This window comes from Saccostrea cucullata, unplaced genomic scaffold (assembly GCF_032062105.1).
Source record: "Saccostrea cucullata isolate Sc308-1 unplaced genomic scaffold, CSIRO_AGI_Scuc_v1 ctg200, whole genome shotgun sequence".
Taxonomy (NCBI): domain Eukaryota; kingdom Metazoa; phylum Mollusca; class Bivalvia; order Ostreida; family Ostreidae; genus Saccostrea; species Saccostrea cuccullata.
Window position 1 is genome coordinate 173,589 of NW_026928357.1, and position 26,313 is coordinate 199,901.

Below are 26,313 nucleotides of genomic sequence, written 5' to 3' on the forward strand. Positions count from 1 at the left end.
TTAATTCATTTCTTCTCAATTACATTTATGTACATATATATCTACACTTTTTTGTAACTTATTTGTTGTATGTTTGATTCTAATCTCCGTAATGGAGGAAATAAAAGATGAATGAATTAATGAATGAATGAATGGCGTCGGAACAAGGGTGGGGTGGGGTTAGGCCCCCTATTTTTTTTTTTTTTGCAAAGATAGACATTACATAGGCATTGCCATTTGGGAGTAGGTTTAGCCCCCACCCCCACCACTTTCAACAGGCACGTTGGAGTTTAGATAAGAAATGGGTAAGAAGAAATAGGTTTTTGTGTTTTGACAATGTACACATCCCCCCCCCCCCCCTTTTTTTTTTGCTTGTCAAGTTTTTTTTTTTTTTTTTTTTTTTTTTTTGTACAGGTTTTGATTTTTTTCTCTTTCACTTAGCCCCCCCCTTTCAATTTGGTTCCGACGCCAATGCTTCATTTATATTGTCGTATTTATCTTTAAAAAAAAAAGGTATTACAAATATATATGTTTTTTAATCAGCAGAATTGGTTATATTTATTCACGCATGTTGCTGTAATTATGATCTTAAGTGCAGTAAAATATTAAAAATTAATAGTATCAATTTTGCCATTCACTTATCATGACGTGTCTTTTATTCACTGATAAACATGTATCATTTCGTCAGCAAATTGTGGATTTCACATGGTATACATTAAAGTCAAAGTGTGGAGCAAGATGTGCATGCCGAAGTAGTTTTTTTTTTTTTACTGGAAAAGTATCTTTTCAATTCTCGTCAAAATTTTACACATGCCAGACTTCTCTAGCAACTTCTCTAACAACCATCTCAATATGTTTTATAAAGTTTTCAAATCTTGTTTTAAAATCGAGCTAACGAGTGAGTACAGTGATGGGAAGTTCAAAATTTGACGACACATTCAGAAATCCGACGTAAAAAATAGGTTACAGGAAAATCTAAATCATCTTTACATTGTGACGTCATAATGAATATGACGTAACAATACCTTTTATGCGTACAAATCATTGTCCAAAAGCAAGTGCCCTTTCGATTCCCTTTCCCTATAATGAATACATATATAAATGAATGAATAAATAATCAAATAAAGTAATAATAAATACTGTAAAAAGCTTCTACTTGTTCTCTGAATAAGATGAACTGGTGTTTCTAGTTCTAATTTTAACAATCTTTAAACATGTAAATTAAGATCCTTTCCTTAAAGCTGCTGACATAGGATGCCTCGCACTCCTCTCTTTGATAGTAATTTGCGCTTTGATTGTTTGATTGAGTTCAACTACTACACCAAGAAAATTAATCTACAGAATTTCTTCCGGAGGAGGGGGCACATCTGTGGTCAATATAATTTTACATTTTCATAACAATGAAAGTGTACTGTTATTGAAAAAAGAGATTTCTTTCATATCCTCAAAAGAAAATATAAAAATTAAGAGAGAGAGAGAGAGAGAGAGATTTAAATGTTAAATGACTGTAATTGTGTTTGTGGCAGTTGTATTTGATAGAGAAGAAGGTTTAGAAAATAGCTATCTTTTTTATAAATCTAAGCTTGAAATTCTTGCTTGTCGTGTGTTACATAAAACAAGTTATCAGCAGTCAGGAGATTGAAATAAAACTATGCTACCTATTCCAAAAAAGATCAAGCCCCCCCTTTCAGCTATAAGTAAGTCGTACGATGGATTAGTTCTGACGCATGTCAATCGTCCTTCACCCTAATGTTTACATTCCTTGATAGACATGATCATGACATGAAACAGGTAAGTTAATTTACGCTATAAAACCATAGTGCACACACACACAGAATGGATGTCCTGAGAGTGAATATTCCATTCTTTCAATTCAAATGATTGTCACTGCTAATTTTTGGGGGAATATTCATTCAACAATATTATTTCAAAATATCCCCGGGCAATATGAATTAAAATGTCGAGACATCAAATAAATCGAAGAGAAAATAGTGCGGATAAAGCAAACAAGTCTTCAGTGCATGCAATGTGTGAGCACATTGGAGAGAGAGAGAGAGAGAGATGCATGTCAATTTGCTGACAATGCTAGCCGGGTTAGTGATTGTTTTTTTTTTACTTCAGAAAAGTCCATATTAATATGTATTGTAGACATTGCATTTATTGCTATTCTAAAAAATCAAAATACCTCATGATATTTTGTTGACATTAAAATAATTATTTAATGTTCATAGTTCAAAAGTATAGATTCAGCTTGCCCTGAGACACTTAGATCATATAGATACTGTACTCTAAAAACTAGGTCATGGGGTGCGATGAATCGATTTTTTTATCTGCGATATATAAGCATGTGCACATGTCTATAAAAACATTCAGTCCATATATGGTGCAATATTCTGACTAATCAAAAGTCGGTAAAAATATAATTTTGTGAATGAACGCATCCTTAAACTGTTTAAAGAAGAGTTATAGATGTACTAGATATTGACATTTAATGAATAATAAACATTGCCTATTCTTATGCAACAATTACTTTTTTATGAGTCATTTAAATGACGACCAGGGAAAACCATCTCCCCAGATAAAAAATAAAAAAATGATGAATATGATATTTGGATTTAGTTTTCAGCACACATCACTGTATAATGTTGGAACCAAGTACAGAAAATCTGCAAAAACCAAAAGTCCCAAAAGAAGTGAAGCGCAAAGACATGAAACATGCGAAAGGCAAGAAAAGACAGAAGTACATCCCCACATCAGAGCCATTAGAACTCCCATTCTGTCGAATCTGTGGGAAAAAGGCTTCAGGGATTCATTTTGGAATATATAGCTGTGAGGCCTGCAAGGTATAATTATGTTCCCCAAACGAAGTTGGGGAACATATTGTTTTTACTCTGTTTCTTATTATGTTCCCCAAACGAAGTTGGGGAACATATTGTTTTTACTCTGTTTCTTATTATTAAGGTCTTCCGTCTTCACGGAAGACCTTATAGTGATTCTATTGTTTCTTATTTATTATTATTATTATTATTCTTTTTTTGACAAAATTTTGTGCAGGCGATTTCTCGAAAACTATTCAGCGGTTTTTCATGAAACTTTCACAAAATATGTGTCATTATATGAAGTTGTTACATCCGAAGAGAAATTTGGAAAAATCGCTCTTGGTGCCAACTTATGGACAATTTCCTGATTTTAAAATGCGATTTTGTCGCCCCTTTTTGTCGAAAATGGCTAAGGATATGATATGGAGACTTATTGGAGATGATAGATCATGACTTTGTGGTTTGCAGAATCACCTTTTCGTGCGTCGTCAGTACTTCCGGTCGTTACGAGGTGCAAATTAAAAAATTCGTATTTTCTAACTTTTTTGTTTTTCAACATTTTTTATTTATTTTTGGAATGATAATAGAGACCCTTTAAACGATGCTTACTATATAAGTTGTTTGGATATTGGTTAATCAGAACTCTAGATATTAATATTTGAAAATATGAAGCGGACCCAAGATGGCGGCTGTCTCTGTCAACTCCGCCATTTCGCGAGTAGGGGTTTATGGAGGCAGCTGAGCGTTTGACAAAATGATACATGAAAAGTAAAAAAAACTACGTGGACTTTCACCTAGTAGTACGCTGCAATTCAGTGACAATCTTAAAACTTAATTTCCGTTTTACTGCTTTAGTGTAATTGGGCTAGATACGTGTGTGCAATGTGTTAAATTTACTTTCTTAACGTCGAAATAGAATAAAGGCGATAAGAAGTTGTTTTATTTAATATTTAATATCATTGAAGCTATCAAACCTATTTGATAGATCAGACCAAAGGATAGGCGCGAATATTTACTCGTGGTGTTTGTCGCCAGATTATGAATAGTGGCCCGCCTTTTATAATTCTTAGACAGGTGTATTGTTGCAGGTGTACTGTATACATAACTATATTTAGAGCAGTATTCAAAATTTATTAGTTTTTCACAAACGTAACCACTGTGTTTCCCATGTACACTTGAGTCATATTAAACTAATACAAAAGACAGAAATAAGAAAACCATTTTTAAATAAGATCGTTTAATGGAGTTTATATTAACATTCTTTTCTCAAAGATATTTGAAGTTGAACATTGAACATAAATGAAATCTGATTCCTTGACCGTCGAAGGGCGAGACATGTCTTTCATCGAACCATTTCTACCTTTTCATGAAGGTGTAAAGAATCGGGTTAGTTCACTTTGGGGATAAACAGGTAATTAAAAAAAGTTAAAAATGATTACCATTTCACTTCTTTAGTGTTACTTACCTATATAAGATATAGAATATGTACAATCTGTTAAATATACTTTCTAAACCTCGAAATTTAGGCTTAAAGAACGTTCCTTTTTCTGTATTCTGTTGAAGCTATCACACCTATTTAATGAAACATTCCAAAGAAAAGGCGCGCAGATTAACTTGTGGCGTTTGGCGCGAAATTATAAATAGTGGCGCGCCTTTCGTGATTCTTAGACAGGTGTATTGTTGAAGAAGTATATTCAAGTACATTTAGAGCAGTGGACTCAAACGCGTAATTTAAGCGTGTTGGGAATAAAGAGGAAAAAAGCGCGTTGGATTTTCACGCTGGCGACCTGGGTTCAATCCTCTTTGTGACCAAATTTTTTTTATCACTTTTTCAGCTCGATTTTAGGTTCTTTTCCTGAATCGGACGGAAGACCTCTCGTTGCTCGCAACGAGATCGTTTCTAGTTATTATTATTATTATTTTTCTTCTCGGGAAAATTTTGTCCGCGAATGATCTTGTAAAGTACACATCCGATTAAGGGGAAACCTTTTTAGGGTATGTAGGCATGTTGTGTAGATTTGCGGAACGAAGGTCATTTTGCGCGCACGTGCTTGCAAGAGCGCGCACGTGCAACACGTGAAATGACTAATATACTTGAAATTGCCGTAACTTTTACATTTTTCGATGTATAGCTTTGGTATTTAGAATATATAGACATATTACAAATGTAAATAAGATGACATTGTCAACATGCCATTTTGCGCGCACGTGCTTGCAAGAGCGCGCACGTACAACACATTAAAACGCCAATATAATGTATATTGCCTTAACTTTTCTATTTTGTGATGAAATGCTTTGAAACTCATAATGTAAGGATATATTAGTAGTATAGATAAGATGACATGGTCAAAATAGCAAGATCTCACGCTCATGCACGTGCGCTTTGCTCTGATTGGCTGAAACTAAAGTCTCAATATCTTTCTTGTTTTTTGACGAAATCCTTTGAAATTTTGAACATAGCCATGCATTAGGATTACCTACAACATGATATATAGCAATTATCATGAATACACGTGCATGCACGTGCCCTGCAATATGATTGGCTGAAACTTTAAATAGCTATAACTCCCTTGGTATTCAACCAAACAGGATGGGATTTGGAACACGGATATATATAATGGACTTCTACAAGAAGGTATGGTCACCATGCACATGCATACACGTGCGTGTGCGTGTGCTGCAATCCGATTGGCTGAAACTTTAAACAGCTATAACTCCCTTGGTTTTAAACCAAACGGGTTGGGATTTAGAACACAGATAGATGTAATGGACTTCTACAAGAAGGCATGGTCACCATGCTCATGTATGCACGTGCGTGCACGTGAAAAGAGTAAAATCAAACATACACTTGAATGAGCGTATTTTTTAATACTTTTGGATTATATACTTTAATATTTAATATATTAAAATTTATAGATCGTGTAGACAAAATGATATGGTCATTACGCACATATATTCACATTCGCACGCGTGCAATGCTAAAATTTGAATGAACTTGGTACACTTCTGGGTAAACGTTGTTAAAGTCTCAAATGCATAGAGTTTGCCTTATTTAATGAAGCTTACAGGGGATATGGTACCAAAAGGGAGTTGGGGAGCGTTTGGGGAACATCTGTAACGGTCCCCGTTACAATTAGCACTAGTTATTATTATTATTTTTCTTCTTCTTCCTGGGTACTTTTTTGTCCGGGAGTGATCTTGTAAACTACACATCCGACTTAGGTAAAACCTTTTTAGGGCCAGTAGGCATGTTATGTAGATTTGCGGAACGAAGGTCATATTGCGCGCACGTGCTTGCAAGAGCGTGCACGTGCAACACCTGTAATGACCGATTTAATTGATATGGGCGTAACTTTTCACATTTTTGATGAAATCCTTTGAAACTCATATTATAAGGATATATTAGTAGCATAGACAATAGGACATGGTCAAAATAGCAAGATCTCACGCGCATGCACGTGCGCTTCGCTCTGATTGGCTGAAACAAAAATCTCAATATCTTTTCTGTTTTATGACGAAATGTTATGAAATTTAAAATATAGGCATACTGTCGGATGTTCTACAATACGATATATAGTAATTTTCATGAAAACACGTGCATGCACGTGCGCTGCAATCTGATTGGCTTAAACTTTAAATAGCTATAACTCCCTTGGTTTTCAACCAAACGGGGTGGGATTTAGAACATAGATAGATGTAATGAACTTCTACAAGAAGATATGGTACCAAGCTCATGTATGCACGTGCGTGCACGTGAAATGAGTAAATTCAGAAATACACTTGAATAAGCGTATTTTTTAAAATAATTTTGGATTAAATACTTTTATATTTAGTATATAAAAATATCAGAGTGTGTAGACAAGATGATATGGTCATTACGCATATGCATTCACACGTGCACGCGTGCAATGCTAAAATTTGAATGAACTTGGTACACTTCTGGGTAAACGTTGTTAAAGTCTCAAATGCATAGAGTTTGTCTTATTTAATGAAGCTTACAGGGGATATGTCACCAAAAGGGAGTTGGGGAGCGTTTGGGGAACATCTGTAACAGTCCCCGTTACAATTAGCACTAGTTTACTTTGTTATTAATTTCTAAATTATTTTTTTCCTTTACTAAATAAATTATGGTAATTTTTAAAATATGTTTCAAATGCTTTACAGAGCACACGTTGGGAATTGCTTTGTTAGGCAAAAACTGCAGGTTTTCTGTCTTTTTGTCTGTCTGTAACCACAATTTGATCTTGTGAAAAATAATAAACTATGATGCAAGTTTTATGTTCAATAGCTAGAGCAAGTCTTGATCTCTTACTAGCTAGTTATATAGTTTGTTCCTGATAATGTTACTGTTATCTTTGCTGATGAAAACCTTTGAAAAATCAGCAGCATGTTGCAGAATTTTGATATTTATAGCTCTGAATAACTTTAGTTATTTGATCATCTAAGGTCAAATGCATGATTGACACATTTCTCAATATACAATTTTTCCAGGAATTAAATCATAAGTGATGTACCTTAAAACCCAAGATTCTAGGGGATGCGGTATACCCTATATATTATAATCTATAATTTATTTTAATTATTAACAGAAAATGGGCTCATTTAATAAAACATGTGCCTGTATACCATATAATGATTTTATTCCAGTATTCATACGTTTTTCAGATTTAAGTGACAACCTTGTGATTTTCGTTCAGGTCATCAATTTTAGGAAAAATCATCAAAAGGAGTTTTCCACTTAAGTATAGTAGCTTGGTCCCTTTTTTCGCCCCTATTTTACAGAAAATACTTGAGGATATGTGATAATTTTTATTTTCATGGTGTTTAACATAGTATTTCTGATTAAAATTTTGTACAATCATTATTAAGGATTTTGAGTATCAAGAAATAAAAGCCAATTTTCAACACCTACCGCACATACAAATTCCGGAACATTTTCTTTCGAACAGAGTATGGTTTCTCTTTTACATACACATGGGCGGAGACATTTAAATTAGTTACTATATAAAGGAAGACATGGTGAGCTGTAGCGTGAGATAAGAAACAATAAACAATGTACGGGTTAGAATAATATTCAATGAGCTTGAATTTTATTTTGCACTATTCGTATTTTTCTTAATTTGGCGTGGGTGAGGGGTCTTCTTTTTGTTCTTAAGGTATTTTTGGTCTGAAAATCCCCTAATCGTTTTTTTTTTATTTTTAATCTATAAATGCATCTATCAAATATATTAACCACTTTATTAATTTTCTTCCTTATGACAATTTAAAAAGTACAAGCGATCGAATAATAAATTACTGTAAATACACACAGAAATTTAATACACTGCCTTTCCTTTGTAAAGGGTGAGCTGAGAAAAAATAAACAAAAAATGAACAATAGACCTGAACAGAAGTTTGGTAAAGCAAAAGAAAAAGAGTAAACTCTTCCAAACTTGAAAAAAAAAATCGATTATGTAGGAGTGGGAGTCAACCTATTACTCATTTTTATTTGAAAAATAAAACAACAGTTTTGTGTGTTTATTCATATCGTAAAGGCTAAAGGCGTAAGAATTTGGGGGGGGGGGGGGTGAAGACCTAATGATTTATCTCTGAAAAGAAGGGGTCACACCTCCTCCTGATACTACATGTCTGACATGTATATTTATTTTTTAATTTTGCTCTAAATTCCGCAATGAATATTCCGATTTACTTATAGATTATTGTTTAAAGTACATGGCGTGTACAAAGCGCGTAATATACAAGTGTACTTGTGTATAATCACGTCAAAAACAGTTGTTGAATAATAGAAACATAATTACTATACTTCATAAGGATTCTTTATAATAAATATCACAAGACTGGTAAATGAAATTCAAACTCAGTATTCATCGACTTCGTTGCATTAATACATTCGAAGCTTGTCCGAGTTTATATGCACCCCAAAAACGTGACAAAAGTGTAAGGTTGCTTTGAATATTGAAGTGGTCAGTACAGTGCATTTGTTTTTATAGACTGGTTAAATGTGAAGAAAGTGTAACCTCTTTGATATTTTTGCTTGTTTGTTTCTTTTTCGAAAGAAATTGATTAAATGTGTATTTATATACATCTACTAGTATGTTGATTGTGTTGTTCGCAATGCCCAGGAAAAATGCGATTACATGTATGAGAATGAAAATATGTGGCCATCATTTGAAGATTAACATGAGTGATATTCTTCGAAGTCTATAGAGAACCTTGTTTTGAATTTTAAAATAAAAAGGCCGGTGACTGCACTTTTAAAATACGAGCTACATGTGTAGCGAGAAAACACGCTTTTCGGAGGTATTCACCTGTGGCGGTATGGAATCACGTGACATATTATCTATTCTTAGCAGGTCAACAAGAGGTTAATCTTATGTAAATGTACTCACCAAACAGATTCAAAATCATGATACTTTTGAGTAGAAAACATAGAGCGCAATGTTGTTCAACAAAGATATTTTCACACAATCTGTATAAATATAATATACATATTATATCTTAATCTCGACTTTGAACAAATCTGCGCTCGATGTTTACGAAAGCTGTGAAGTAGGTACCTGTCACAAATTTCTTTTGATATTCATGAAAATCAAAGGACCCCACCTTCAAAACACAGCTTCGCGTGCTGTCTATTGCAATTATTTGACCTTTTTAAACGTTGACGCAAATACTACAGACACGGGAGAATAATATAATTTACTTTTTAAGTTTTTTAATGAAAGTTTAAAATTTGACGAGTAACCGGGGACCACAGATAATGCCTTATTGAGACTTCTTCTTTGTAAAGTTGCAAATGTTAGATGATAAATGATATTTGGATGAATTTGTAATTATATTCATAGAACTAGATGCTGTCATGAGACAGTAATACCCGCACTAAGGTGTTTGCCTCTAAATACACAATCCTACGGGCGGCTTACCAAGGAAAAAGTCAAAATAATTCTATATAATTCAGGCACATAGCATTGTTTTTGAAAGTGGGGGGGGGGGGGGGGGCAACCTGAGAAAAATTTTTTTACTAACCTAAAAAAATTAACAAGGAAAAAAAATGAAATGGGGGGGTGGGGGTGGGGAGGTGGTGGCCACTTTTTTTTCAAGGCAAAATTACTTTCACTTCCAATTTTTCCCATATTTCCTTGCAATGTATATACTGTGGTTAAAAGTGGGGGGAGGGGGCAACCATCTTTTTAATGGACATTTTCTTATGGTACAGGTAATGTTGGGAAAAAGGGGGGCAGCCCCCCCCCCCCCCCCCCCCCCCCAAGCCCCCCCCCCCCCCCCCCCCCCCCCGGTTGCTACGTGCCTGTAATTTACATATGTATTCATAAAATTGGGTATGAAATTATCCCTGTGACCTATAACTCAGAACCTCTTATATTTATTTTACATGCTTAATTCATTATATACCAGTTTGAATTCTATTAATAATGTAAATTAGATTTCAAATGATAAATGTTTTGCTCATATTAGGACCTTTTTAAATTTACTAATCCCCCCCTCTCGACACCACAATCACACAGTACATACTTTTGGGAATAGGCTAGATGGAACAGTTTTGTTAAAACAGTGTTTGTTATGAATTAATTTAAAATTTGTTCTTGACATGTAAATTCTACATCACATCACGTTGCATCACCCATTATCATATTTTTAGATTAAACTCCATTCGGTACACCTCGGCCGATTCCCACTTCATCTGATAAGGTGACGGAATCGACGGCACGGAGGTTTTCCGAATGGAATATCATTATAACATGCTGCAGAATGGTGTGCTTTGGATTAATTCATTTTGTGTTATAATTGGATTTATATTTCATGAAGTTTACAGGACCTATGGAGGTCGGTAAGTACAAGTTTAAGTATAGTGGGGGTAAAATAAACCCAAACGATTAGGTTAAAGTTCAAAAAGGGTCAAAGATCATCGCATGCCACACTAGACGAATTTCATATTGTCAAGTTATCTCCCCTTGTCGATGTGACATTCAGTTACTGCCAATACTGGTGCGGATCCAGAATTTTTTTCGGGAGTAGGGAGGGGGGTTCACATCTCAGTCAAAATATTCATGCCTAGAATTTCCTGACATGCAGGAGAAAAAAATCATACACTGAAAACAAATAAACAAAAAAAACCCCAATGTTTTCTTAGTTAGGGGGAGGATGTCCAAAATCATTTTTTATTTGCTTCAGTATATAGTCTTGTTTAAATAACAAAGGAAATTCCAGGGGGGGGGGTTCCAATCTCCCTACCCACTCCCTATCCCTGAAATAACAATCTATTTTGTGATTCCATATAAATAGTATATTTTTTTCCATTTGACTAATTATGTACATATTTTGTTTCTTGTGTTTATATTATGTCTGTATATTTGTCTGCAGAAATTATAACCTTGCCCATAAGTTTTAAGTGGGATGGGCTATACAATTGGCTTCCACATTTTATAGGTTTATTTCTTGTGACAATTAAGACCTTTTATTTGGGTACCATTAATTTTTACCTCTGATCACTTGACCTAGAATACACATTTTTACAAGAAAAATACCCAACTTTAAACTTGGCCTAAATTTTGATCAGTAGGTGCTAGGGCTTTCATGCTTAACATGTGTATTCATTGTGAACTGTCAACAGGTATAAATATGTTTGACCTTGACCGTAGAGTTTGAACCACTTAAAAAATTAACCTTGGCAATTAACTTTTGAAGAGGAAGTACTAGGGATTACTTATTTCACATGTGCATTCCTTGTGACAAGACTTTTTTCTGATACCAACAATTGAACCTTTTGACCTTGACCTTTGAGTTTGACATATATTTGAGAAACTTCAACCTTCGCCATAGGCTACCAGACAGGGACATCAGTGTTTCACAAACACATCTTGTCTTCATTATTATTTGGTGGTGTCTCCATATGACGGAAAAATTCCAATGAGATATGTATTCACAACAAACAAACAAATTACTAAAGAAAATATAAAACATGAATATGTTGGTCATGCATATCTCTGCATGAAAAAAAACCCAGCTTTTCAAGTAACCCTTTCAAAACACTCATTTGAGCTTTTCTGGTTTCCTTGTCATATAACGTCTGTTGTGACATGTTGTCCATCTGTTTGTCTGAAAACTTTTTACATTTTTACTTTTTCTAGAACCACTGGTCCAATTTTACCCATGCAATTCATATAGAAATATGTACATTTGTATGTCAGACTGTTCTTCTGTCTGAATAAAATTAACCTTGGTTATCACGGTCATATCTACTGAATGAGAAGAGACAAGGCATTCATATTAAACTTATGTACTAGTATTTACCTGTGAGAATGGCATGGTTTTTTTTTTTTTTTTACATATGACCTAGAAGTTTGACCTACTTGCAAAAAAATTAAATTGTTATAAATTTATCATTTTGAAAGAGAAAAGTTAGGGCATTCATATTATAATGCATGTATATTATTACCTGTGATAAGATCTTTCCAAATGAATCATGACTTTTACTCTGTGACCTTGACCTTGAAGCCTAACCTATTTTTCAAAAATGTTGCATTTGCTTATAACTTTTGATTGAGATGAGATATGACTCTCACATTTGACATTTGTACATTAATTACTCATAAAAATTCAAGATGTTTCCCAGCTTGCAATGTTTTTTTACTCTTTAACGTTAATGTTTTACATAATTTTCAAGATATTTAACTCTCCTAAAAGATGATTAGGCTTCTGAGTAACATTAAGGAGGACTTCAGGAAAGACAGGACTTTTTGCACAAAAAATGTAATTTTCCACCCCCATTTGACCTCCCAGGGCAATATCAAAATTCCAAAACCTTGCTGCACATCTACATGACACTACCAACCATCTCCCTAAAGATGAATAGGCTACTGTGTAAAATGTAAGAGAATTTCAGGGAAGACGGGGCTTTTTGCATAAAAACGTCATTTTTTTACCCCTATTTGACCCCCCGGGGCAAAATCAAAATTCCGAAACCTTACTGCACATCTACATGACACCACCAACCATCTCCCAAAAGATGATTAGCCTACTGTGTAAAATGTAAGAGGAGTTCAGGGAAGACGGGGCTTTTTGCATAAAAAACATCATTTTTCGACCCCCATTTGACCCCCCGGGGCAAAATCAAAATTCCGAAACCTTACTGCACATCTACATGACACAACCAACCATCTCCCAAAAGATGATTAGCCTACTGTGTAAAATGTAAGAGGAGTTCAGGGAAGACGGGGCTTTTTGCATAAAAAACGTCATTTTTCGACCCCCATTTGACCCCCCAGGGCAAAATCAAAATTCCAAAACCTTACTGCACATCTACATGACACCACCAACCATCTCCCAAAAGATGATTAGCCTACTGTGTAAAATGTAAGAGGAGTTCAGGGAAGACGGGGCTTTTTGCATAAAAAACGTCATTTTTCGACCCCCATTTGACCCCCCGGGGCAATATCAAAATTCCGAAACCTTACTGCACATCTACATGACACCACCAACCATCTCCCAAAAGATGATTAGCCTACTGTGTAAAAGGTAAGAGGAGTTCAGGGAAAACGGGGCTTTTTGCATAAAAAACGTCATTTTTCGACCCCCATTTGACCCCCCGGGGCAATATCAAAATTCCGAAACCTTACTGCACATCTACATGTCACCACCAACCATCTCCCAAAAGATGATTAGCCTACTGTGTAAAATGTAAGAGGAGTTCAGGGAAGACGGGGCTTTTTGCATAAAAAACGTCATTTTTCGACCCCCATTTGACCCCCCGGGGCAATATCAAAATTCCGAAACCTTACTGCACATCTACAAGACACCACCAACCATCTCCCAAAAGATGATTAGCCTACTGTGTAAAATGTAAGAGGAGTTCAGGGAAGACGGGGCTTTTTGCATAAAAAACGTCATTTTTCGACCCCCATTTGACCCCCCCGGGCAAAATCAAAATTCCAAAACCTTACTGCACATCTACATGACACCACCAACCATCTCCCAAAAGATGATTAGCCTCCTGTGTAAAATGTAAGAGGAGTTCAGGGAAGACGGGGCTTTTTGCATAAAAAACGTCATTTTTCGACCCCCATTTGACCCCCCGGGGCAATATCAAAATTCCAAAACCTTACTGCACATCTACATGACACCAACAACCATCTCCCAAAAGATGATTAGCCTACTGTGTAAAATGTAAGAGGAGTTCAGGGAAGACGGGGCTTTTTGCATAAAAAACGTCATTTTTCGACCCCCATTTGACCCCCCGGGGCAAAATCAAAATTCCAAAACCTTACTGCACATCTACATGACACCACCAACCATCTCCCAATAGATGATTAGCCTACTGTGTAAAATGTAAGAGGAGTTCAGGGAAGACGAGGCTTTTTGCATAAAAAACGTCATTTTTCGACCCCCATTTGACCCCCCAAGGCAAAATCAAAATTCCGAAACCTTACTGCACATCTACATGACACCACCAACCATCTCCCAAAAGATGATTAGCCTACTGTGTAAAATGTAAGAGGAGTTTAGGGAAGAAAAGTGTGACAGACGGACGGACGGACGGACGGACGGACGGACATGAGTAACAACAATATACCCGAACTTTCTTTAGAAAGTGCGGGTATAATGATGTGTTTCCTCCTCAAGTATGTATAAAGGAAAAATTAATTAGATTAGTATGCAATCTTCTTCATAGAGACCACTCTATAACTTAAGTATATCTATAATCCTAAATATTGTTGTTGCTTAAGAGTATTACAGTCCTTGGGATATTCTAATTTTTTAAATGTTTACACTGTACTTAAATTTTTATTGACCCCCAAAAATACAGTGACAAAATTTTATATTATCTGAGAGGAAATCAAATAATAATTCACATTACATATAATTTAATCTGTGTACTGTATATGCTAGATTAAATAAATTTTTGAATTAGATTTTATATTTACATTTTCGTAGGCTTTCTTCAGAAGATGTTTACAAAGAAAAACCCCATTTAAATGTGACAAGGGGGATAACTGCCTCATTGATGAACAACAGAAAGGTCTGAATTGTTCAGCTTGTCGCCTAAAAAAATGTCTAGAAAATGGAATGTCAAAAGAAGGTAATTTAAATATTTACATTCAGTGATGTTATATATATAAAGAATAATTTTACATAGGTATATTTCATAAAACATTTTTATACATGAAAGGTGCAAAATAACATGAGAATTTCTATTTCTTGATATGGTGTGACATGTATATAACAGTGAAATTTGACCATTTAAAATTTTTAATCCAGTTGGGAGCATTTTAAAGCTAGTTTTACTGAAGAGCCTTGAAGTGTTAAATTTCAGGTAGTGCCAATTTTGGCAGCTAATTCCCCCTCATGATTTCCAAGCTTAAAATGCCCTTAATGAAAACTCCATAAATGCTATGTATGCAGTGTAGCTATATAATGATCTTTAATCAACCAATATTAAATAAATCTAAACAGTAAACACTCTCTTTCAAAACAAAATTACTTACTTCATAAATCTGCATTTGTAAGCATATTATTTCAGCACCCTTCTACTGTAAATCTACTATGTCACGTGGGTTCAATTTTTCAGGTGTAAGAATAGGTCGCTACTCAACAGCTGAAAGAACCAATGTCATAATGGAAGTCAAGAAACTCCATGCCTCGATTAAAACCCCTGATCAACCATCCCTCACAAAAGAACCACCCTTCCCTACTACAGATCCCATAGGCAGCAACAGTCCCCCACCTTCTATAGACTTTCTCACAGACGAGCCAACAGACATTCCAGAAAGTTCTGATGTAATTTCTGACATTTTGAACATGCCCCAGGATTTAGTTACCATTGAGGAAGTGTTCTCATTCACAGAAAACATATGTTTAGAAATAGAGACATCACCAGTTGACAGTAGTAGTAGTGTCTCAACTGGACAATCACAAGATTCTTCTATTTCTTCGCCATTATCCATGAGTTCCCCTAACTCGGAGGAATCGGGTGAAAGTCTGGGTTCTCTGGTGGAGGCTTTGGAAAACAATCAGATAGTAGTGTTAGAAAGAGGCCAGATATCTTTACCAAAGGAATGCCTGAATCGGTGGTTAATTAACGAAGAGGCTAATCAGATCATTAACCAGCTAATGACAAGTTATCAATTTCTACAACCATTCTCAAAATCACTGACAGACGAGGAACGCAATGACATATTTACCCATGGTCTGGTAGGTATAACGAGTCAAAAAAAGAAAAACAAATACTTTATTCAGTAAAACTAAACCTCCATGTGCAGTATACATACACTCCAAGAAGTCAGAAACTATTGTTCATTGTTTATATGTTAAAAAATTCAGAAATTTTGAATTATTTCATTTTGTTCAGAATAATTGCATTTCCTCTTGGAATGTTGTATTATTAATAATTTATTATGGCAACACCCCAAAGCCAAGAGGCTTTTAAAGAAGTAATGACATTTGTTAACTTTATTTTGTTTGTTAACTTTACTCATCAGAGACCAGAAGAGGTTTCCTGATAGTAAGGTGTCTGTTGTCTCTCTAGCTTTCTGTTTGTCTGGAAACGATTGTTAAAAATGCCTCTGGTTTGATTTGAATATAACTTGCCAAGCAAGTTGACTACACTAACATATACAAGTACATGTAATTTATTTAATGTTTCATTGGTTTTAGATGAAGGGTATAGCCATAGTTAATAAAACTTGATTTTTTGTTGAGAAATTCTTTCAAAAGGTTACTCAATAGTTTTAATATGATTGCAGTAAATCTTACCACAAAGCAAAAACCCATTTTTGTTCTGATCAAGATTTCTGTGCTAAAATGGTGCAGTGTGGCATTGGTTAATTTCTAAACACAACCATGTTTGAATTTTAATTTGGTTGCTAAAGCTTTTCTTATCTTCTTATTCATAAATGCATACACAAAAGGATTTACGCAAGAATTAGCATATGATAAAGTTTTTGCAAATATGTCAACTTTAAGTAATTCTGAATAATTTGTAAAATTGGGATAAAAAGTCCACCACATGATTAGAACTTGTATCGGACCCCAAGAAAAAGCAAACAGGAGAATTAAAAGAGCCACCATCTTTACCGCTCTCCTAGTTTTCTTTGTTGTTCTTGTTCCCCCTGTCTAAGAAAAAAAAAATATTTAAAAAAATGAATAAATAAATAAAAGATTTTTAAAAATTCTTTTCTGATTGAATTTATTAATTTTATGTGTTAATTTTTTAAATACTAAAATTCCTTCACTGACCAATTTCATACCTTTTGAAGCATTTCCTTGTTTCTTTTGTACAAAACAAAGATAATTTTCAGATAACGAATACTGATGATAAGCAAAGGAATTCCGTATGTCGTCAAGAACAATCCCATGACCACTAGTACTTTTGATATGTACGAGATATAGGAATGTGCAACTGGCATTGACAAAACAGCAGACACTGTGAAAGATAAAACTATGTTCTGTTCATTATTTTAAAGTATTTTAAAAGAATTATTCCTGTAGTAAACGTCAGTCTTTATTTTTATGATATAATAAACAGGTTTTCTCACCAATCCACACTCCTATGGAGACCTTTAGTGAAGTTTTCGTTGTCCTCCATTTCAATGATTTTACTGGATACACAATGGCCAGGTATCTGTCAGTGGTCATCACCATCAGTGTCAAGCATGTCACGTGCACCGTTATCTGTGTAAAAATTACATTTTTTTGCAGGGATATAAATGCTTTAGTTTATGTCATGTCTGCATGTTTGTATGTTTTTTAATGTCCCTTTCAAGATTTTTTCACCCATATGTAGACACCACCACTTGCTGGTGGAGAGCTGCAAATTTTGTCCTTTTACTCGGCACTCAAAGCTATATTGAGCATTGAGGGATCTTTTTCATGCTAGTACCTACTGCAATCCAGAATCTCTGTTCATACAGTCTCATCCCAGGGACGGGCATGGTCTCCACATTCTACAGTGAGGATCAACTCCCTACCCCGCCACTGTAGAGCATGTGCTCTTATTACCACTTTGCACACAGGCACCATTTAATTTATGCATGATTAGGCAATTTTTTTTAAAAAGGGAGTAAACTCAAAGGAAAATGTAGTTGCAGTATTTAAAAAGAGAGGCTTTTTAATTAAAAATAAATACAAGATATTGCCCGCAAAAATGTTCCTATTCTTTTACTTACAGTCTGAAAAAACTCTACAAAATGGCGTCCTGCGCCTTCAAACAACTCTGGATCATTGCTCGTGATGTCAACTAAGGTCAAAGGCACCACAACATTTAAAAAAGCGATATCTGCTATTGCCAGGCTCAATATGTAGATAATTGTAGCTGATTTTGCTATATATCTGCATATAATGTATAGTTGTATACGGTTAGAGTATTCACAACACCTCCAACAATAACAATCACTGTCCATATAATGATTACCGGTAGTACAATCATGTCTTCACTAGAACCAACTGTTGTCATGGTTTCGTTCATCATTGTGGAATATATGAAGGTTTTGTTATCCATATAGACTCTTTTCAAATAGCGAGCACTCTCTGTTTTAAACGAAATTAAAAGCAAACCCTCAGAAGTTTTACAACAATTGAAGTACTGTAGTGACAAGTGCTCTATAAGTATCAGTATCATTTGACTTGATTTATTGACTTGTATGCTAAATTTTGAGTGTTTTCTGTGAATAGTAGGCTGTGTACCATCATAATATTACTTCCGACAAGGACAGTACAATAGATTCTTAGTCCAAATAATATTCCAAGATATGTGGGAAGTTATTGATAAAATTTGTATCATTTGTATCATAATCCATGTAAAATAATTTTTTTCTTTTCATTTTCACTGGTGATCAAGGTGATGCTTGAATACCTCTTTGCCTAATTTCAGGAGACACCCCCCCCCCTTTTTTTTCAGAAGAGTTTCAAAGATATCCCCCATAGAAATTCCAAGATATTGTGTCTTTGAGGCTGAACTGCTTTCTTGGGTTCATACTATTAAGCCATAGGGAAATTGATTTTTAACTTAGTTTTCTCTGAATATTTTTTCTTACCCAGTGAATCTTTTGAAGATATTTATGAAAATTAAATTATTGTCACAAATGTAGAAAGTTATTGGACAACACTAGACAGTGTGATAGATTCCTGAAAAGCTGCTATCAATGGAGGTCATTTTAATCTTAAGCATAGCTGAGCTTCTAAAATTATACATGACAATGCATTGGATTTTGTTGTTTTTTTTTTTTTACCTCGGTCACAAATCCTCTTTAATTACTGTAAACAAGTAGTTAATCAACATTCGGAAATTTTATATCCTCAAGCCCAGTGGTTCATCATTCAGGCAATAAGCTTTCACAAGGTTTGTTATTGTATGGCAACATTTGCTTTTGAAAGCCACTGCCAGTAGTGTGTTCCTAACTTCTGAAAATCAGGCAATTAAAAAAACTTAAGATACAGAATGATTCCAAATACTGAGATATCAGATACTGAATTTACGAGGGTTGTCCCGTAAAATCGTGGACAAAGCGTTTTTCTCGAAAAGTAATGGGCGCACTTAGCTGAAAATTTCAGTAAATGTTTATTTATCATATTTAAGTGCATGATATTTTTTTGATAAAATATAGGCAAAAATAAAGATTTTATTATGCTTGAATGTGCACGGGGTATTGTCATACTGCGCACGGACAAAAAAACCAAAGTTTTATTAAAAAATACACAAGTTTGAATTCAAAATAAAAGTTTTAAATACATAAGATTTGGATCAAAATTATCCTAATTCAATTCCACAATCAATTTTGTAGTCTTTGTAAAAATTTTAAGGCATTTGGTCAATTTTTGGCAGTTTCTCGAGCAATCGAAATGGGAAAGTGGTAAACATAACACACGAAAAATGGCAACGTTTTATGACGTTACGGCGCACCGGAGAGCAGTTCCGTTTTAATTCGATGTTGTAATGACACCTTTAGAGACTTGAAATGACCATAGAAGAAAAAAGATTATAAACATATCACCATATCTTAAGTATACAAATGAAATAAGAGTTTTCTTAGCGAAGTCTTTTTTGATTGAGTCCCTGGGGAGTATAAAACATACGGACAATCTCCTAATGTAATAGCAAAAGACGCTGTCACTGTAGACCGCCGATATGAGATTTTCTTTTAGTTGAATGATGGTGAGAATATTGTCCGTAACTTACTGATAAATCTTCAGAAGATCGCATAAGGGTGCCAATATTGGTTCTTCGACTGTTTATGGAGACTAAAGAATGTTTATCAATGAAATTCCTAAATTTAAGTCGGACTCATCTAACTTCATTTTCAGCAAAGATAAAACGTGACGCTGTTTTAGACACTTTGACGTTATAATCCATGCGCCGTAAGGTGATACAATACATGGCATAAAATCACATAATTTGTTTATTTATGCATATATTTATCTGAAATTTGCTGTGTATATTACTAAAATATGTACTAAATAATAGTGAAAATTTCAGAACGCAGTGAAGATTATTTTTTACACTATACAACTTGTCCACGATTTTACGGGACAACCCTCGTAAAGTACATAAAGATGGAGTAATTCAAATTCCATTACATCGACCCACCAATAGTATTTGTGATATTCACAGATGCTAGAGATAGCAAACAAGAACTACTGCACTATATTAAATTTTAAGAAGTACATTGTGCATATAGTTCTTTTCTTTTAGATGACAGTCAGACTATTCCATGGATGTTAAATGACCCTATAGATTACTTTCCAAATTGAAAAAAAATAACCAATGAGGTCCCAGGTTTAAGGTATCTGAGTGGCGATAAGTTGGTCATAATTTAAACTACATGTACTTCCTCTGTCAACAATTTGTCAAAATGCTACTCCTCCGGTAGTTTTGGTTTGATTTCAATATAATTTGGCATACATACATGTATGTAGACTACACTAAGATACAATAACCTAGTGGGTTTTGTTTTTTTGATTTTGTCGAATGATAGTGTTGCCAACATGATTACTAAAATTAGAAATTTCTGTGATATACCCAGGTATCTTTAAAATGCTATACTCTTCCTACATTTTTAGTCTCAATTCAAGGAGTAACTTTGCACACAAGTAGTCTATACACTATATTATTCAGTGCATTGGTTTTTGTATTCTCTTAAGAGAAGTGGACAGGCTTTGCCTACATCCACTTCTGCTTTGTAAAATCAGACAATATTTCAGACAAAATGTTAGTTTAGGTGTAGGCTGTCAATGGTTCTACATTTTACATGATTTCCAGAATAACAACATGAAGGTCTGTCAAGAGAAGTGGGTGTAGGAAAGCATGTTCACTTCTCTAAAGAGAGTATGGTTTTTGATTAGGGATGTCAACGAATATTCGAATATTCATTCGATGAGTTGATATTCGAATATAAATTCATGATTCGAATATTCGGATTTTAAGTATACAAGCATCAAAAAGGAAAAAAAAATGTGGCAAAAACTGAAGTTTTATCAGAAATTGAATCAAATTCTCATCGTTGACCATTAATGACCAATAATAATATTTTATTTAAAACAAAATTAAAATACACTCCTCTTGGATTACCTTAAAGGTGTGAAGAATGTGTCTATTAAAATGATATAAATTATTTATTTGATCATTTAATTAGAGATATAACAGTGTCCAGTACTTATAATTAGTTTGTATTGTTGAAAGGACACATTTTTGTTTATGCATACATCATTTAAAATCATTATCAGGAAATTATTTAGTAATTGCTTTTAATGTTTCTCCATTAGATAGTTGTTCTGTGTGGTATAAATCTGTAGGGTTATCAGTGTACACTCTGGTAAGATGATTAATTAATCTGGAACTTATTAAAAGAATCTTTTGAATTTTCGGAGGAAATTTTTTTTTAATTACATTTTGGATATAAACTCTTCATATATTCTGTAAAATATTTTAAGAATATAATTAAAATGCATTTACAAAACTCTACACGAAATTTTATTCCAAAATAATGACATAAAACGTATATATTGCTTTACAAAAGAGTGAAGATATATACATATTATAATGCAAGATGTATTTATTTTATCGAATATTCGAATATATTCGAATACTACTATCGAATATTCGAATATCAATTATTGACAATTTTGACATCCCTATTTTTGATTAAAGCTAGGGATCATAACTCTATTGTCGTTTCAAGGCCAACTGCTAAGTTTTGTCTTCCTTTTTTACAAGAAGAAACCAGTAGAGCTACAATCTTATCAAAGACTTTCTAAAAAGTTTTGTATTGATATTCTCATTATTAATGATGGTCTTCTAATATGTTAATATAGAAACAGTATGAAGAAAGAGTACAGCTCTTTGGGAAGATGGAGTTCCTTTCATTAGAAGAATACAAGGACATATATAAGAAGACCAAGATTGATATAGACGGTCGGCTAGAGCTCTACTCCTTTGGTCGTGCTGAGATGACAAAGATGTTTGACGAGTATGTCAAATTTAGTCAAGGAATTTTCAACTTCACTGCCCTGAGTGCAAAGGACAAGTCTGCTTTGCTGAAAGGTAAAAATGACTTGGGACTGAATTCAAATTAAACAAGAAATTTTACCAATTTTAACAATTAAATTTTATAATTAGGACTAAGGTCACCCGAGTAACTCAAGTGACCTATTGCTATTTGTTTTTGTCCGTCTGTGTGTGTCGTGCATCGTGCATTAACATTTGAACATTTTCTCCTTCTCTGAAACCACTAAACCAATTTCAACCAATTTTGGCATATCTCCATTCTTTGGTTAGTTAATACCCAGAGGTAGATCAGAGTAACAAAGAGAAAATACATTTCCACTTTATAAGCATGCATTTTCACTATACAATTTATCTCCTGCCCTGGCACTGGAACCCTTCATCCTGGAGCAATGAATTTCATTTTGGTAGAGGATTCAATGCTGATTACAATTAACAGTTTGACTGCTTGATGTCTAGGAGTAGAGAATATTTTTAAAGATTGCAATTGATTTTAGTGGTTTTGGCCCCATCCCTGAATGCCCCCCCCCCCCCCCTGGAAATGAAATTACCATGAAATTAACATTTTTTGTTTCCCTTCACGTGTAGTTGAGTTTACTCAGGTGACCTAAAAATGGTGCATATGCCTTCAACAAGCTTCCTATCTTTTAGATTTTTTTGTTTTGTTTTCTAATATGATGCTCAATGTTATTTATGTTGTAAATAAAAAAATTGAAGTAGATTTGTGGATTTTAAAAACTTGTTAGGAAATAACCTATTTGTCCCCTCTGGTTCAAAAGTATTTTTATTTACAGCTTCAAATTTTGACTTTGGAATGATTCTGGACTATCGTGCTGTTGATGTAGACAAAGAAATGTATCTGACTTACACAGGAAAAATTATGCCTATGAATGAGGGATGTCCACACATGTCAGGAGACACTATCAAAAGATGGGCTGAGTTCTGCAGAAGCGTCGAAAAACTCACTTTAACTCCCCAGGAGCATGCGCTAACACTTGGCATCTGCCTAACATTTCAAGGTAAACAGATTTAAATTTTTTAACTATCACTATATATTCTGAGTATTTTGATTAAAAAAATAATTAAACATGCATATAATGAAAATATGCTTGGGAATAGAAGCTTTTAAGGTCAGACGACACGTTCCTAAAAAATATATAATTTTTCCTAAGAATTTGTCACTGAATAGGTACTTAAACAAGTTTCCTCACAAAAAATTAGGGTACCTTACCAGGCATTTGGCCAAGATACCATAGGGTTATATTTCTTATATAACCCTTATGGGTAATCTTAATGGCCTACATGTATAACACAATTTTTGGTGTACTTATATTTAAAAACATTTTGAAAACAATGTAGAAATCAGAAGAGAATGACAAATATGAAAAAAAAATTATATAGTACAAAGAGATACAAAACATATTTTGAGGAACGTGTCGTCTGACCTTAAGATGTAAATGAATGCATTATATCCGTAAAGTTAACAATACAGTTTAAAGGCAGTGTGAATAAAAAAAACCACTTCTCTAATAGGATCAGTTCATTATATTAAGTGCTTTCTATAATCTTTTCACCGTATATATTTATATATATAATATATATACAGTGTATATTTAATTTTTAATTTGTTTCTGTACTTCTCTGAAAACAGACAGATGTCCCCTTGAATCTCCTCAGAGGGTGGAGGAAATTCAACACAAACTGATAAATGTTTTGGAGTTATTACTGAACGAGACCCACAAGGAGGAGAGCGGTATACGACTGGCAAAAATCATGGACTTGTTTGTGCGCCTGCGTGATATGCACAAAGAATACTACGACATGTTAGAAGAGATGTGTAAAGATGACATTCTGACCGAATGTATCCCGGAGATTTATCTTTATGTCTGAGATATTGACCTAGCATCACTTCCTTTGTTATTGTTAGTATCAGTGTTTTAAAACATTGCAGTGCATTGTAGATTTTTTTCGTACTGAAATTGGAGTAAATATTTTTGTACTTTTGTTCACAGTTGACATTAAGATATCCATTCATATAATTAGTGCGTTTGTGTAATATATTCTTGTATTGACTTTATTGTGATCATTCAACTAAAAAGTTTTTAACATGTGTTAAAGAACTTGTGAGTTAAATAATAATGTGCATCTCAGCTTGCAAAATAAAATGTGTTGACTTTGTTGATCCCTTTATATTTATTCCATTTCTATTTGTTTTCTCTGTGATAACACTTTGAAAGTTAGTTGAGTTATTTCTTGATCATTCAGACGATTCTACCGGAATGTAACTTTCGCCAAGGGATATAAGGACAGGAGCTAAGGAGGCCTAATATGCATGTCAATCTCGTGCAGCTGCATGTGTTTGACGTCAGTGGGCGATGACTACCGGCATTGAAATTCACATGGGAGGCCTTGTGTAATTTAAATCTTTTAGTCTACATATTGGTCTATAAATTTTAAGAGTCTGCCCTAAAGTCGCGATGTAGGGAGTTGATCCTTACGTCGCGGGTTCGAATCCCAATGTGGGACGTGGAGACCCGTCATTTGGATGAGACCGTAAAAAACCTAAGTCCTGTGTCGCAGTAGGTGCTGGCACGAAAAAGATCCCTCCCTGCTCAATGTCCGTAAGTGCCGAGCATAGGACAAAATTTGCAGCTCTCCACCGGCAAGTGGTGGCGTGTCCATATGAGTGAAAAATTTCCGAGAGGAACGTTAAACATCAATCAATCAATGGAATCCCAGTGTGGGACGTGGAGACCGGTCCTTTGGATGAGACCGTATAAACCGAGGTCCCTTGTCGCAGTAGGCACGAAAAGATCCCTCCCTGCTCAATGGCCGTAAGTGCCGAGCATAGGACAAAATTTGCAGCTCTCCACCTGCATGTGGTGGCGTCTATGAATGAATAATTCTCGAGTGGGACGTTGAACAACACACAATCAATCAATCTACCACATACACTGTAGTTGAGCTCAACAACTTCATTTGTTAAAAGGGAAGATGCCGAACAGTGATGGAACTTATATCCAGTAAATATACGCCACGCGGATGACCGTGACAGAATTATTGTCCACAAAAATTAATTTTAACTCCGAATTATTGATGTGTTTATCTTATTTTTTACTATACTTTACAAAGATTTGCTAGAGGATTGAATGCATGCATCAATTCTTTTATAAAGAGCGTCAGTTCAATAAAATAGATGGTTACTAAAAATAGAATATTCTGTGAAATTCCTTTTAAAACGCTTCTCCTCCTATAGATTTGGTCTGATTTCAATATTACTTGGCATGCAAGTAGATTACACTAAGATACATAATATAATGCATAGGTTTTTGATTTCGTTGAACGGTGTGGCCAAGGTTTCTAAAAATAGAAGTTTATTTGAAATTCCTTTAAAACGCTACTCCTCTTACAGCTGTGGTCTGATTTCAATATAACTTGGCATACAAGTAGACTACACTAAGATACATAATTTAGCGCATCGGCTTTTGATTTCGATGAACAGCGTTGTCATGGTTTCTAAAAATAGAAGTTTATTTGAAATTTCTTTAAAACTGATTTCAATATACTGGCACACCTCCAAAAGTTGTTTTGATTTCTGATGTTCAATAAACCTAGAAATTTCTGTGAAATTCCTTTAAAACATTACTATTCCTACAGTTTTGATCTTTTTTCAATTTAATTAGGCACACAAGTTGCCCTAAAAAGAGACTTATTCAAGGATCATTATTATATTTATTGCTGTTGAAAAGTTTCATGTCCAAATGTTATAAGCTACTTTCTTTCTTTGTTATAAGTACAAATCAGTAGAGCTACAGTCTCGACAGAGACTTTTGGTTTATTTCACCTTGAAAGAACCTCACCAGTAACTGATAAATTTTGGCGAGAAACCTGTTTTTCGTATAGAAAAAACTTTACAATCTGACTGAAATTAATGTCATGACAACTTTTGGACGTAATACTTTTGCTTAACCATTGCCGTTTTTGTGTTTATCTGACCTCTTCGTGTGT

At 34.4% G+C, this 26,313-nt stretch overlaps 2 protein-coding genes across 3 annotated transcripts in view; one reads left to right on the forward strand and one right to left on the reverse strand.

The window, feature by feature from the left end:
• LOC134277321 (G-protein coupled receptor 54-like) overlaps positions 1-18,677 on the reverse strand; it is a 108,388-nt gene extending 89,711 nt beyond the window's left edge. Inside the window, exons 1-4 of one of the 2 annotated variants that reach the window (XM_062759651.1) lie at positions 17,975-18,677; positions 17,345-17,480; positions 17,057-17,232; positions 16,620-16,922 (exon numbers count right to left, since the gene is read on the reverse strand). In XM_062759651.1, coding sequence (XP_062615635.1) covers positions 16,638-16,922; positions 17,057-17,232; positions 17,345-17,480; positions 17,975-18,208 — 831 coding nt within the window. In that variant the 5' untranslated portion in view covers positions 18,209-18,677 and the 3' untranslated portion in view covers positions 16,620-16,637. Of the gene's footprint in view, positions 1-16,619; positions 16,923-17,056; positions 17,233-17,344; positions 17,481-17,974 lie in introns of those variants that run through there. The other variant, XM_062759649.1, reaches the window with a different exon arrangement.
• On the forward strand, positions 1,682-24,488 carry LOC134277320 (nuclear receptor ROR-alpha B-like). The gene is made up of 7 exons (XM_062759647.1): positions 1,682-1,770; positions 2,599-2,822; positions 14,745-14,889; positions 15,379-16,001; positions 22,116-22,344; positions 23,100-23,324; positions 23,957-24,488. The coding sequence occupies exons 2-7, from the start codon at positions 2,622-2,624 to the stop codon at positions 24,193-24,195; spliced, it is 1,662 nt and encodes a 553-aa protein (XP_062615631.1). The 5' UTR covers positions 1,682-1,770; positions 2,599-2,621; the 3' UTR covers positions 24,196-24,488.
• Positions 24,489-26,313: the final 1,825 nt, after the last annotated feature.